The sequence below is a fragment of the Eulemur rufifrons genome, chromosome 6 (genome assembly GCF_041146395.1).
Source record: "Eulemur rufifrons isolate Redbay chromosome 6, OSU_ERuf_1, whole genome shotgun sequence".
Classification (NCBI taxonomy): Eukaryota; Metazoa; Chordata; class Mammalia; order Primates; family Lemuridae; genus Eulemur; species Eulemur rufifrons.
Genome location: NC_090988.1, coordinates 49227464 through 49243021, shown reverse-complemented (window position 1 = coordinate 49243021; position 15558 = coordinate 49227464). Strand labels below are relative to the sequence as shown.

Here is a 15558-nt window from a genome sequence, read left to right as displayed (position 1 = left end):
CTACACTTTTGAGACTTACCTTTCTCTGCTGCTCTCAGAAATGCTCTTGGGCCTCTGGGTGACAGCCTGCTTCTTGGAGAATGTTAAATGAAATCCCAAACTGTAAACTATGGCATAGCATATGGGGTGCGGGAGGATATGGGGTTTTGTCAGGCAGGCACAGACTTTATGGTTACACACAGGTACCAAGTCAGGTCTGCCTCCCCATCAGAAATTCTATGCTCTGGAGAAATGTCACTGGGTCCCTCTCTAACAAGGACCCCAGCTGACAGCTGGCTGGCAAGAATGCTGCCTCTTCCCTTCCTCAAATAATGATCCAACCATCTAAACCTGGCTCCTCTCTGGGGGGTTGCTGAACCTGGAGGGCAGGTTCCTCTCAAGTTTCACATCCAATTAAGGGAGTGGATCTGGGAGCTCTTTTTAACATCACCACCACTACCACCATGTAATTAGCAAGCATGTTTTTGTGGGGCAGGTACTAGTTTGTGCCTTTATGTACTTTTTTCCCATTTAATTCTCATGGCAACCCTGAGACACAGACATTATCACCCTAGTCCTACAGATGAGGAAATTGGAGCTCACATAAGGAATTTAGGAATGTTCCCAAGGTCACATACCTAGAAAGTGGATGCAACAGCCTTTCAGTCCAAGTCTGTCTGGTTCCAAGACTTGTGCTGTTTTCACTATGACATGCTGCCACTATAAAAGCCACCATTTACTGATCACCTAATACGTACCACGCCTTGGGCTAGGCGCTTTATTTTAGTTAATCCTTTCAACGGTTTTCATGAAATAGTTACCAATATTGCCAATTTATAACCGGAGGCACCTGCACAAAGGTTAAATCATTTCCCTGAGGTCACACACAGCTAGTGAGAGGTAAAGCCAGGATTGAAACTCAGGATACTTCCTATGACACCACACTCCCTCCTGTGGGAGGAAGGCAGGCAGCAACTCAAACTTCACAGCTGCTGTCACTTTATCCCAACTGTGCCCATAAACACGTACTACCAGCCCAGAGCAAGCTAATGGAATACCAAGTACGTAGTCTGGTGAGAAAAGCATCTGCTGCCTCATGTTTCTAGGTTTCTGGTCACTTGGGCTCATTTTACATAAAAATCTGTTTGGGGATCCTTCCTCATAGACAGCTGTTTCTTCTGAATCTAGATCAGGAGGGAGCAGGGACATAACGATTCAAACAAATGTTAGGTAAAAGGAATTTTTACAGTAACATTTTGGAAGCTCCCATCATCTATTCATTTGTAGAGCAAATACCATATTCCTGGCCCTGTCCAAAGTATTATAGGTTTGGAGAAATGAATGGTCCTGCTTTCAAAGTATATGTAATCAACTGTAGGTGACAGATGCATAAACAATGATCTGCAAGCTGACTTCTGCTTCTGCTACTAACTGTAGTGTGATTTTTAGCAGGTGGTTTAACTTCTCTGGACTCTGAATCCTCATTATAAAATTAAGTAAAATAGATAATGTGTCCATCCTCCTTCCCTCCCTCCCTCCTTCCGTTTCGTCATTCTTCAAGACAATTTATATGCATATATGTTTTGAGCAACTACTAAGTGCTAAAATGAGGAACATGCAGCGCTTCCCTGGAGGACTCAGTTCAGAAGGTTGACAGACATTTACATGACTCACTATATTAAGCCACTTGTCCAGAGCTACATATCCAGGAGTGGCAGAGTCAGGATCAGAAGCCCAAGTTAGCCCGTCTCCGAGGCCTGTGTCTCCCCGACCACTGGGAGAGGGATGGTCATTCCTCCAGCACAGGCTTGTCAAATGCCACACTTGATAGGCTCCTTGAGGCAAGGCGGACCCACTGGAGCAACAATATTGAGATCCCCGTGCAGGTTCCACAGGGACTCACGCTGCTTAAGCAGTAGGCTCAGTCAGTGTCCAGGAGGACATACAGGGGCCATGTCCCCACTGGCACTGATCAGTCTGGCATGGTAAGGGCACCTGGCAAGGAGAACAGCTACAGGGCAGCTATAGCCCTAATTGGATCCCATAATGGGTCCAGTAAAGAAAGGCTGAGCTAGTAACATTTGCCTTGGTAGGAATATTATTTATGTCTCCAGTTGGTTAGAAGAACTCATGCCATGGGAAGGCCCGCAAGCATTCATACATAAAATCATACGATTGAAGAAACTAGCAGGCAGCTTCCTACCCAGAGACAAAAGCAGCGTTTCTGGCCAAGATAAATGAATAGGGTTTTACTCACTCTATTTCTGCTCCTAGCTCTGCCACTTGACTAGCCTTGTGAATTTGGGGAAATCTCATAATACCCTCTCAGCTTCTCAGTATTCTTGGGGTCCGTCGAAGGGTTTGGACTATAAAGTACCTTCACCTGCAGAAAGATGCACGTTTGAATGCTGCCGCACACTTGTGAAGCCCTTCTTGCTGGGCTTCTTCCATCTCACTTTGTCACTGCTTCTTGCAAGGACAGGCTCTGGAGTCTGAAAGGCCTGCATGTGTGCACCCCCCTCTGTCACACATGCCCGTGGGTCTCTCCTCCGCCTCCTCAGTCACACTCTGGAGATGAGAGTGGCCGCCTCCTACAGAGACTCCTCCTGCCTCCTTCAGCCCCTGCTCTTTCCCCATGTGTTCCCCTGGGACAAGCTTTTGTGTGCTCACGGTTTCAACTACTGCTTGCTTGTTGGTGGCTCCCAAATCAAGAACTCTAGGCCCTAACCTCTGCATGAGCCTCAGAAATCCTTCTTAACTGCAAACAGACATTTCCTCTTGGGTGTGCTACTGAGGTGTATCCCTTCCTCCCCCTTACCATGCTCAGAGTGGAGGTCACCACCTTGTTCCCAGCCCTGCTCTGCTCTCAGGTCCTCACCCTGGTGAAAGCACCACTGTTATCCTGGCATTCAGGTGGCAGACTCCCCTTTCCCGCATCCCTTAGACTTCATCAGTTACCAAGTCTTGCTGATTTCCTCCCAAATAGAACTTGAAAATGCCATTTACCCTTCCCACTCCTCAGCACAACCTTGCTCTTCCCTTAGGGAGGGGCTCTCTGGCACAGAAGTCATGAACATAGAAAGTCACACAGTCTGTGACTGCTGAATTAACTGTGCTGACTTTTAGGGAAAATTCTGCCCATATGAGGTGTCACTATATTGGAAGACATTCAAAAAAATTATTATAGAGCCCTCCTCTTGGGTAGCTTGTCCTGGTTCACTGCCCTAATCTGGGGTACAGAAAACAAAGAGCTACCTTTTGGTGGCTCCTGTGCCCTTTTGTGCCTTTGGGTCTTTGCATGAGCTCTTCCCCCTCCCTGGAGCACTTTCTCCCTGCCTTGCCTAGTTAACTATTTCTCATCTTTAAGACTAAGCCTTAGCTTTCCCCCTACCCAAGAGTACCTCCCTCTGTGTTCCAAAGTACCCTGGGGGCATATTTATGCTCTATCACACTGTAACTGTCCCTTTTTTGTCACCCCAGTGGACTGTGAGTGACCAGTAGGTAGGAATTGTGCTCCACTCATCTCTGTGATCCTAGCACAGGACCCGGCACAGAAGACAGTTAAAAACTGTTCAATGGATGACGCAATGAAAAAAGGAAGAATGTGTTGCCATGTGGCATGGGACACCAGTAGATGAACCCCTCGCCCCATTCTAGCAAAGTCTTCTGGGTGTCAGCTTTGAGGGTGAACAGCATCAAAGCCTTTCAGCTCGTTTTGGAACTGCAAGATCAGTTAAGAGCTGACTGCAAAATAGGTATTGATCCAAGATTCCCTTTGGACCTTTGGTTTCTCACTCTCTCCATCTGTCACCCAGTGGGAGCAACAAAACTTTGCTCATGAAAATTCCAAATGCCTTGGATAGCAGTTTTATGAATATGGGTACCTGAGGCTGCTTCTCTGCCTCCCCTGATATTCCATTGGAAACCTTTGATGCTCACCCTCTTGGCCTCCTCCCACCCCTACCCACCCAAATGTGGCCCTGAAGAGCCCTGGCTGGAGCTGGGGCCCTTGGACTCACCCTCCATCAAAGGGGTTCTCCCCAGGGATGATGTGCGTGCTGTCCCTGCCCACGAGGAACTTGATTCGATCATAGAAGGAGTGTAGGTTCTGCTGGGACACAGGGACCTGTGTCTCCTGGATGATGTCCAGAGGGTCGGGGGAGCCCAGGCACAGCGGGTTCACATGACAGAGGGGCTGGAGGCAGCAGTCAGGGTCCATGCAGTCCACCAAGCCATCTGCAGGGGTGACAGAGTATGTGGTTTATATTGCTATGTCCAATCAGCCATGTTATCCAGAATGCCTTCATTCATTTCTTCTCTATTTTTCACTCACTGAAAAGCTTTATTAAATGCTGATATAAGCCAAGGCCTTTGCTGGGCACCAAAGAGATCCAGGTGACTAAAATCTGGTCCCAGCTCACCAGTCTAGCAGGGGAGCCAGAATTGAGTGTATGGTGCCTGTACTGTATTTGTTTTCTCCCAACAGATAGAGGGAATTGCATGTAGGAAGGCCCGGAGGTGACACAACACACGAACATCTGAGTTGCTAATTCAATACTGGTGCAGAGCACAAAACGCTGCTGCTGAGCTTGGCAGGGGCTCACCACGCTGGGCCTTGCAGGCCAGGGGAGGAAGTTTGAACTTCACCCTCAGGACAATGGGAACCACTGATTTTAAGCAGGAGGTGACTTCATCTGGTGTGCACTGTTGAAACTGAATGGGGTCCAAAGTGGAATCTGGGGGCCAGACAGGAGGTGGGGTGTGGCTGAGGTTGCACAAGTGAAAAATAAAGGTTGATTAGACTAGAGTGGTCACAGCAGAGACTGAGAGAAGCAGATGGTTTTGAGAGGCGGTTAGGAGCTAACACTGTAAGACCCGGTGACTGCCTGGCTTTGGGTGAGGGAGCGGCAGCGTGGGTGCTGCAGAGCAGTCGTGCGGCCCGAGGCCCCGTCCTCAGCTCTCTGGAGGCCTTCTCTGCCTGTGGTGATAGGGACCACAGGGGTGTTGGTGCTTTCTGAGTTTGCTGGATGGTCTCAGGTCTCAGATGATGAAGTTCCCAGTAGCAGGGAATTCTCTCTACCCCATGACTGGATTTCTTCAGGACTGAAGAAAATTGTATTAAAGTTCTGCTATCTTCCCAAAGTGCAAAGAAGAAAATTCCACCAGATCACAGATTTTTGGTCTCATTATCCCAAAGTACTTTTATAGGCATCTAATAGAACAGCTTAAAATGGACAAAAAACCCAGAGATCAGCAGACAGTGCCCAAAGTCGGGGACAGGAAAAGCCCAGGGTTACAGTCTATGCGCTTCGTAGGCAGAGAACAGTCTGATGTGTGTATTCCTGCCTGCATTCAAATTCTGGCTCTGCTGCTTGTTAGCTGTGTGACTTTGTGCAAACTTTCCCACCACCCTGGAAGCACAGATCTGTTCTGGTCATCTCTGTTGTATCCTCAGCGCTTAGTAGGGGTGTTTAAAACATTACCGTTAAATAAATAAATGAATGAAAATTAAATGAATTAGTTAACAAATGAAGCAGGGGATGAGACCAAATGCCAATCCATTAAAGCCAGAAAACTGTATCTTCATTCCACTCAAGTAAGCAGTATGGCATGGTGGGGGGTGGGGGGGTGGGGGCCATGAAGCTCTGAGGCTGAGGTTCGAGACCCAGCACTGTCCCTAAGAGCGACCCCGGACACACTCCTGGATGCAATCTCTCTTACTTAGCTCTCCGGCCTGAGTTTCCCATATCTCTTAAAGGAGGATAATATGAGTATGATATCTATGTAACAAATATAAGTATTTGTTTTATATATCTATATAGATGTAGATATAGATATATAAAGTATAGCATTATGTCCCCAAACCTAGCACAGTATCTGAAACATGGTATCTGGCACATAGTACCTAATAAGGGATAGTTTCCCTTCCTGATCCTGAACCTAGAAGATGGTTCACCACAATGAAGGGCCATTTGTTCTTTTTTCACCTGCCAGATTCACTCTGAGACATCGGGGGAAGGCCTCCCCTCGCCCCCTCATTGTTCTGGGTCCTAACTTGTGGCTCCCGTCCCAGCTCCCAGACACAACTGCCTAGCAAAGCACCTGTCTTCTCCTGCAGTCGGCAGGCTCCATCACACATTCTCGTGCTGCCCCTGTCAGACATTGCTTAAACACATAATTACAGCCCAAGCTGAGGGTTATTTGCATTCTGCTATTGATGTTAGCATGACAGATTCAGCTGCCGCATCCATAACTCTGCAAAAATGCTCCATTATTCAATCCCAGTGAGCAGGGACGTTGACCATTAAATCAGCTAGCACAATTGAAGGGCCGTGAAAAGTCATGGCTAATTTGAAATTTTATTAGCTCTTGCCTGTTCTTGTTTACCACTGAAGCAGTCCCTGGAAGCCAGTCTTTTACCTCTTTATAAACGCTCTGCTCTGGGGCACCTGGAAAGAACTGCTTCCCTCTGAGGAGGGATGTCTGCTCTCTGGCCCTGCGAGAAGGTTAGCCAGGAATGATACTTGTCATTGTTAATATCTATATTAAACTGATGACGATGATACACTGCAGCATTTATTGAGTGCCTGGCATTGTGCTGAGTATCTTACAAGCAACATGGTATTGAGTCCTCCCAGCCCCATGAAGTGGCCACTGTCATCACCCTCGTTTGAGAGAGAAGGCGGCAGAGGCGCCAAGTGGTAAAGTAACTTAATGAAAGTCACATAGGCGGAAGTGAGGAAGCTGACTCAGAATTTAAACTTGGTTCTTTCTCACGTACGAAATGTTCTTTGAGCTCTGGAGAGACTTTCAGGAACTCTTTCTTAAGTAGAGAACATGGATTTAGGAATCTTACTGAAACAATATGCCACACCATGGACCCTTTAATTAGGATTCGTGTCTTTTATTAGTTCCGCAAAGTTTGGCTACCAGCTCTTTGAATATTCCTCTCTCCCTTTCTCTCTAGTCTTTTCTTCAGGAATACCGCTAAATGCTTAAGGGGTCTTCTCCATCTTTCATGTCTCTCAACCTCCTTTCTTAATTTCCATCTTTTTATCTGTGTTCCATTCTGATCTATTTCTTCAGATCCATATTCTCCTTCACTTATTTTCCTTTCATTTGTGATTGGTCTGCTGTTTAATTTGTCTTTTAGGTCATTAATTTAAATTATTATACTTTAAATTTTCTGGATAGTCTATTTGGAACTCTTCAAAATGTGCCTGTTTCTTTCTTGATAGTATTGTTTCTCCACAGTTTCTTATATCATTTTATCTCTTTAGTCATTTAAAAACATTCACTTTAAAGTCTCTTTCAGATTGTTAACTTCTGGGGCATGGCACTCCTCTTGTATGTTGCAGTTGTTGATTGCAGCTTATGGTAAATCATTTCCGGCATGTTCTATGATTCTGACTGTTAATTGTAGGGTGGCTTGCCTTTTCTGTGAGATCTTGTGTGGCTAAAGTGGTTGAATCACCCTCCTGAATGGTTTCCTGATTACTTCTGCTCGCCACCCCAGAGGTACCACTTTTCAGGTTGATATCTTCTTAGCGTAGAGTTCTAGGACCACACTGGTATATAAGTTTGGATTTCAAGATCTTTTGACATGTAGGCTTGATCTCTCAACAATTTTTTGGTTCTACTCTCACACTACTTGCAGTCTTTGAGGGTCCTAGCTTTTCACAGGGCCTCAGTTCCAATCCCCCACTTGGAGTGTGCCTTGTCTCCTGACTCTATGAACATATTACATCCTAAGAGCCTGTCTTACTAGATCTGATAATCCCCCATCTCCACCAGGTCTGCCGCAGCTTCAGCTCCTGTGCCTCCTGCTCTGGCTTTTGGCTTCATCTTACTTCTGGAATCTGGGGTTTCCCTGATGCCCCTTTTCTTCTTTATGCTGAATTTTGAAAACAAATTGTTGTACCTTGTGGTCAGAAAGTCTTTGTGATGACCTAGGTCACCATTTTTCTTGAAATAAAAGTTCCAGCAAGAGCTCTGAGTTTCAGTTCTTCCATCTGTAAAATGAATCAAACCTACTTCATAGACATGCCGTGAGTATTAGGTGAGATCATGGATGTGAAGCACTTAACATGATAACTAGCACCTCAGTAAATACTTGGTAGATAACAGTTATTAGCTCCTGGCCAGGTGCCTCCCTTGAACCAGTATCCTGGTAATAGACCTGCCCTTTGGCTCTACTCTGGACCCTCCCCATGCATGCATCACTGGGCAGCCCTTTCTGGATGCAGTGCCCTGTAAGCTACTACAGTAGAGACCTGAGGGGATTTGCAGATTGGGGTCCTCTGAAATGGAGATACCACATAAACTGTGTTCTTATGAGAGAACCTGGGACCGTGGAATTGTTCATTCTGTGCTTCATAGGTTAGAGTGATTAATGCCAGGTCAAGAATTCTGTCTGTTTATGTTGATGCTTCCTAATCATTCATTTAACAAATATTTGCTGAGTCACAGATGTGGCAAAACTTCCACCAATATAGGCAATCATGTATAAATGAAGTACATATTTTTAAAATGAGTAGAGCTCACAAAATTATTTTCAAAAGGCTGCAGTTTACAAGACTGGCTTTTGTGTAAAACCCTCTTCGTATTTTCGGAGGTAGCATATGGCAGCCCGAAACAGTACATATGGCTGCTCCACAGTAAGGGAGAACCTTTCACAATTTAATTTTGTTAGGCATAGATGACAAATTTTAGAAGGTTTATATTAAAAGGAAAAAAGTATGCTTTGGGGACAGAAAAGTAAATTTGGGTGTAGACTAGAAACACAGCAATGTATAGTTTTTGGAATTCTCTAGTTTTGGTTGGTTTGGAAACATTTACATTTTCTAAACACTTCAAATATCAATTGTATATTACACATAAGTTGGTTGACTTATAAATGGTCCATGTTTCATATATTTGCTATTCACATTGAGAGGCCTTTGTTATTGCAGCAGGAAAAAAATCAGGAAAATAGGGAGGGTTGGCCTCTATTTCCTTCAAATTTTCAGTAATCACTCCCCCCCCCCCCAAAATCCTAAATTCCAGCTTTTGGGAAAGAACAACTTTTACCCAGAAATGTCCTTTTTCCTCGAAGTTCTGAAGGCTCACCTCCCCCTCACATGGTGAAAGTGAAAAGGGGCAGAAGAAAATGTCAAAAAGTCCACACAGACTCTGGAGGCTGGGGTAGGGGCGCAGCAATGCCACACACAAGAGTGCCACTCTGATGGGGAGTGGGGAGCAAGGGGAGAAATAAGGGGGGCCAAGTCTCAGGGCACTGAATGACCATTCCAAAGTGGTTCACACACTTCTGACCCTGGAACTTGAAGCCCCCTGGCGGTCAGATGTTGCTGGCGCACGGAGTGGGCTCCTGCTAACATTTCCATCTCTGTGCTCCAACGGGGCATGAGGGCCAGGCCATTTCCTCTCGCAGCCCTCCTCAGCGCCTACCTTGTGGGCTGGCAACTGACCTGGAGAACTAGGGAAAGGGTGTGTGGGAGAAAGAAATCCAAACTAGACGCCTGAAGACCCAGTTCCTCCTCTGGAGCCGTCACTCTCTAGCCGTGAGGCCTCGGGCACATCTTTCATAAGCCTGAGACTAAACTGACTTATGTAAAACCAACATGGTAAGCCCTGCGGACCTTTCAGGATTGCCAAAAGGTTCCTGGGTCATAAAGAGTAAATGAGTAAGTCAATGAAAGAACTTTTAGTGTCCTTCCCATGTGGGTGGCTGTTCCCTGGAGCCCCCTCTGCAGACAGGGGCTAGGCCACAGAAATGTGCTCTGCTGGCCACCTGGCCCTTCTTTGAGAGCACAGTTGCAGTCCTGACTAGAAGCCGCTTCTCCTTTGTTGAGAGATCTTAACAGCTGCCAGGGAGTGGTGGGACTGCAGGTGACTCATTACCTCTCTCACTGCGGCCTCATCGGGGTGGAAGGTAGGTGGGGCAGGCTGGGCTGTTGGCTACCTGACAGCCACCTCCTGGCCTTTGCATGCCACCGACCATCTCCTGGGGAAGCTGGCCTGCGGGGACTTTCGCAGGAAGTAGAAGGCATGATGGAGAGGTCTATCAAATGGGCTCAGCTAACTTCCTCATCTTTATAAACAAGGATGCAGGGGCTTAGGTTAGGCGACTTACCTGACTTTTACTGCTAGTGAAGGGGCAGGGCTGGGAATCTGGTCCCTAATCTTTCTTCACATCCAACTGTTAGGCACTACTCCACAGCACAGCTCTTTACATCAGTGCTTTGGGTATTCTGGCTCCCCCGGCCCTGTCCCCTCTCCACAGGGGGCAGGAATTGGCTTGTTTATTTCTGTATCTGAAATGCATAGCACAGTGCCTTGCACACAGTAACCAACATACTTGTTGAACGAATGAAAAACTGCAGGAATTGTTGTATGAGGATCCCAAACCAAACAGCTCAGTCAGTTTGGCAGGGCCCATCGAGGGCCACAGGGTGTGACGGAAGCCACTCTCCACAGGAAGAGCACATCCTGCTCCGTAGACAGGAGGCACAGGGGATAAGCCTGTTAATGTGTGTGTAACACCTATCGTGGGGCTGGCAGGCCCTGTGCTAGGCACTGGATGTACAGGAACAGAGTCGTGCCTCCAAAGGGTTCAGTGGAGTGGGTCACACAGAGGCAGGACAGTGCCGAGGAGGAAAGCGGGAGAGGGGGCTTTGGGAGCCCAAGGGTGAGCACCCAACTCAGTCTAGGAGCTGGGATGATTCTAGAAGAGACAATACTTAAACTGAGCAGGATAGACAAGGATGTGCCAGAAAGAGAACAGGGACGTGGGCTGGGGCAGGTCTGGGGAGTCGATGGACTAATAAACTCTTTGTGCTGCAGTTGTCTGCGTGGTTCCTTAAACTGATAGCCCCACGGACATCAGCCTCTCTGCAGGCTTAACTCTCCCTCCGGCTTGACGACCCAGCAGCCAACCTCATCTCACTCCTGTCTGCAGTCTGGCCACGGAACTGTTAAAACAGGCTGTGAGCAACACCTGGGGAGGCCCTGGGGGTGGAGGTGGAATGTGCCTCCCCCTACTATACACATGGGGAGAAGATTTTGTCATTTGCTATAATAAATTTTGTGCATTCTTTCAAAAGGTTTGCAAAATCTTTATCTGCCCCTTAGAACACAAGATTTTTAAAGGTCAATTTCTCTCCTGTCTCTTATCGTGAGAAATATGGTTGAGAGATCACTTGAAGGGTGACCAAATTCTACGGCTTTATGTGAAATCTCCATTCCAGCAACAGGAGACAGGGAGGAGAAGGGAGGACAGAGGGCTTTGTTCTCAGTTTTCCTGAGATTCCTCCTTCTAGGTTGCGTCTCTCGATTATCTATTGCAATCCGTGATTGTTTTTTAAGGGGCCAAGTGTCCTGAAAGAGATTATCAGACCTTGAAGCTGCTTAAAGATCCTTTATCAAAAGAAATGTGGTTGTTTAAATTCCAGTGGAGTTTTTATTCTGGTTTCTTTTTCAACACAGGTTCCAGTCCAATCCTAGCTCTCCCACTGATCCCTGTGTGACTCTGGGCAAATCATTTCAGCTCACTGAGACTTGGTTTCCCTGCATGTAGATGTCTGCCTTGCGAGTGTGTTGTGCGAGCTAGAGGTCACGGATGCAGTGTCCAGCACAGTGCCTGGCACTTGGGGAGACTCTAAATGATGGCTTTTGTTTTCCTTTATAAACCTTTGAATTCCTTCCATTTGAGTGATGAGCATGTAACAGTCTGGAATACAGATTTTGATAAAGAAAATGAAAAAGGTAAAAGCACATTGTTATATGGCAAAATACATCATAACCTCATAACCTGAAGTGAAAAAAGTAGGATATAAAATTTTATAGAGGGCATAATTCCAATTTAAAAAAATAACTATTTATATATGAATATATCCTTTATAATAAACATCATGCTTCTGTGGTTGCAGGTGGAAAGGAGCAGGGGAGACAGCTGACATTTGCAGGTGAGGAACCGTCTTAGAGAACTTGAGTAATTCAGTCAAGGTCACACAGTCAGCAAACGGGGGAGCCAGGAGTTGAATTCAGACAATCTGGGTACAGCTTCTGTCTCACCGTGCTATCTTGCCCTCAGGCATTTAAATAAACCTGTAATCCTTATAGCAACCCCACAAGGTAGCATTATTATCCTCATTTTATCATCATTTAGTGTCTGGGATACAGCTTCACTATCTTGGAAATGGACACGAAATGAACATCCCCATGAGAGGACGAGTGAGTATAAAATGAGAAGATGCACGTGACTACACTTCATCAAGGGCTTCACGACGTGTGCAACAGGAATGGGGCACACGGAGGGCTTCGCACTGAGTGGGTGGGTCAGGGCCCCAGCACCCGCCCACCCGCTGGGCCCTCTCCCCACCCAGGGCACGGGGCACAGCCCCGACAGTATCAGGAGGCTGGCAGTCACCGAGTCACCTTTGGGATCTGCTTGCTGCTTTTAAATCGAGGCAGTAATCATACATGAAAACAAAAACAAACCAATAAAGCAATAAAGCTACTCCCAACTCAGTCATACTGTGTAGCTTTTTTTTTTTTCTTCAGTCTCACAGTTTAAAAACACTGCCGCAGCATTCTTAATGAACCTTGAAATTCAAGTTTAATTTAAAAAGGGTTGCTTTAAGCCTAGCAAATTGGGAAAGAAGAGAAAGCCAGCATTCTCAGATAACTTGAAGGGCCACAGTGTTCTACGATGGCGCCATGTGTCTGAGGTCTGGGCACAGTGGAAAGCTCTAACGTGGTCAGACCTCACAGATGTTGGCAGCCGTGTGACCTGGGCGAAATACTTGCTCAGTCTCCATTCCGCATCCTGAGGGAATACTAAGGGGGTAATAACACCACATACCTCACAGTGTTGTCGGGTGGATGCACAACTGCTTTGCAAACTATAAAATGACGTCCAAGTTATCACCGTACTCTGGTTGGCTTAGTGGTACTGCCGCAGCCTCTCTGGATCTGAGTAAGTGCTCACACTAATTTCTAGGAGAAGTCACTAGGAGAAGGCCATGTGCTCTAGGTTCACAGGGCTATGCGGACTGGCTCAAGAGTCTGGGGTCCTAGTCCAGGCCGTGTAAAGACTTTCTGCATGACTGTGCCACATCTCAAGTCATCCCCTCTCCCTGGGCTCCAGTTCTGCCGTCTGTAAACATGCAGGTGACGGAGCGGGAGTTCTCTGACATCCCTCTCAGTCATGTTACTCGACAGCAAGCTCTGCGGAGTCCATCTCCAAGCTCCTGGGTCATATCAGCCGAGAACCACCACTCAGCAAGACTCTCACCTTGTTTCCCTCCAGCCTGAACTATTTCTCTGGGATTGTGCTGTGTCCCCTCTCAGGGCTAAAACAGAGGCACTTATTTAATTCTTCCCCCATTCAATGTAGATGTCTGGATGACATTTTTTCCCAAATGACTGTGACCTTCCTGAGGGAGGAAGACTGGGACTTTATGTCCCTCAGAAAGGGGTATGTGGTGCCTTGTAGACAGCAGGAGCCCAACAAACGTGTGCTTGCCTGAACTGAAAATAGCTCAGTGCCCAGGACGGCTCACTCCCGCATGCCTTGCACAGTCTGCTCTGTTTCTCCCTCCACTATGACTGTCCCTGTGTGGCCAGGGCCCAGAGCGATAGAGGCCGGTGAAGCTAAGTCTTGGCCCCTCTGGCACTTGGGGACAGTCCACCCCTATGGCAAAGCAGGGCCCTCCGAACCTTCCCCTTGGCTCTCCTGATGGGTGGACAGCCTACCGCACTGAGAGGGTTATTAGATGAGATGTTTCCTCATTTCGCAGTTGAGAATCAAGGACAAAGACCCTGAACACTCTGGCCTCCCAGGCTGGTTGTATTTCCAATCATGATGACCCATGGGATGTCCTCCTGGCTGGACTGGAAGCCCCACAGGACAGGACCTATATCACAGTTCCCAGCAGGGCACCCAGACATGCTATCAGTCGAATGAATGGACGCTCCTTCATCACCGCAATTATCCTACTGATTCGCAATTACCTGCTGTTTCTCTCTCCCTCTACATTATGAATTTTTAAGGGTGGGGACTAAGTCTTATTTATCTCTGAAGCCCCAGGACAGGGCCGATGCAGCATAGACACTCAACATTTGTCAAGTGAGTGAATGAACTATGTACAAACTCATTTCAGTCCACAACATGCTCCAACATGCAAGAGGTATATTCCCCTGCCACTGGGGATTTTCTGGTTGTTCTTTTCTACTTCCTGTTGGCTCATCCATCAGAGCAGGTGGAGGAGGCTCCCTTCCCCTGGGGTCTGGATCAGCCCCATTTCCTATGACAAGAAGCTCTGTCTCCTACCAAGCTGTGGGGCTTTGGGCCTCGTGCAAACACCAGCAAGTCCAGGTGCTGGGAGGCTGTCTCTGAAGTATGGTAAACAGAGGGCACACCTGTATGACGTTTCCATGTGAGAGAATAAAGGAACCTTGTTCTATTACCTATTCTTGTATGTGTGTTGGGGTAGGGGAGAAGTACCCTCTCCCCACATTTACCAAAGACATTCAGTTCTTTTGCTGCCCAGATGTTCAACAGCTGTTTGAAGGCTGTGGTCAAGACCCTGGACTCTAGAGAAGGGAATGACTTTGTGGTGTGGCTCCTCCCCTTCTCTTCTGTTACATGAGTGTCACTGTTAGTCATTGCAATTGTGCCTACACGGGTAAGGCAAAGGGGAATGCTGAGGAAATCATGCAGGTAATCTGGGCTGACTTCTTCCTATGAAGAGCAAACATAAACACACTTTATCTTGCCTGAAGACAGGGACGCCTGATACCCTTCCCTGCCTTGCCCGCCTTTGCCCGTGATGCCATCTCTGAGTGAAAAGCCCTTTCCTTTCCAGGAAACTCCTGTCTATGCTAGTGTCACTTTCTTGATGAATGTTTTCCTACTCCCACAACAACCAATATGTCACTCTACAACGGCACTTATCACAGTCCATTAGCACTTAACTTTGGATCTTTCTCCCTCATTTGAGTTCCTGGAGTAGAGGGACAGGACTTACTCATCTCTGCGTCTGGATAGCGCCTGATTCCAAAATAAGAACTCTGGATATTTATGGAGAGCAAAAATTAATGAACTCTACACTAAGGGGAGTTTCAAGATCTTGGGCAAAGAACATGGACCTACTGTCTCTGCCTGGCTCCCACGGCCAAGCCCCCAGCTCCTTGTTGACAGTTACTTCCCTGGGCCCAGGCCTGGTGCATCAGGCCCACTCGCCTCCTGGACAGTAGGTAGAAGGACTAAAAGCCGGCTCAAATGTCCAAAATAGTCATTTCTAGGCTACTGAGGCCAGCTCAAGGCAAATGAATCACAGTAACCACAATACCACACACTTGGCCTTTTAATTCTTATGGTGCTTGGAGATTTTAGAATCCCTTTAAGCAGAAAATTACCAAAGGTTGTGATGCCGCGTTTCTGCCCTATTGATTTCCTACTCTGTGCAGTATACTAGAAAGTCCTTTGTATAAGCAGAAGGGAGCCACATAAACACGTTTGGATGAGGCCAGTGTTATGCCATCATTGGAAAGAAAGGGTTAACTGTTCTGGTTTTG

The 15558-nt window shown here is 47.0% G+C and overlaps 1 protein-coding gene across 1 annotated transcript in view; it reads right to left on the bottom strand.

The window, feature by feature from the left end:
* Positions 1-15558, bottom strand: part of TENM4 (teneurin transmembrane protein 4) — a 431057-nt gene that overhangs the window by 84899 nt on the left and 330600 nt on the right. Inside the window, exon 16 of the mRNA XM_069469155.1 lies at positions 3999-4215. Coding sequence (XP_069325256.1) covers positions 3999-4215 — 217 coding nt within the window. The remainder of the gene's footprint in view (positions 1-3998; positions 4216-15558) is intronic.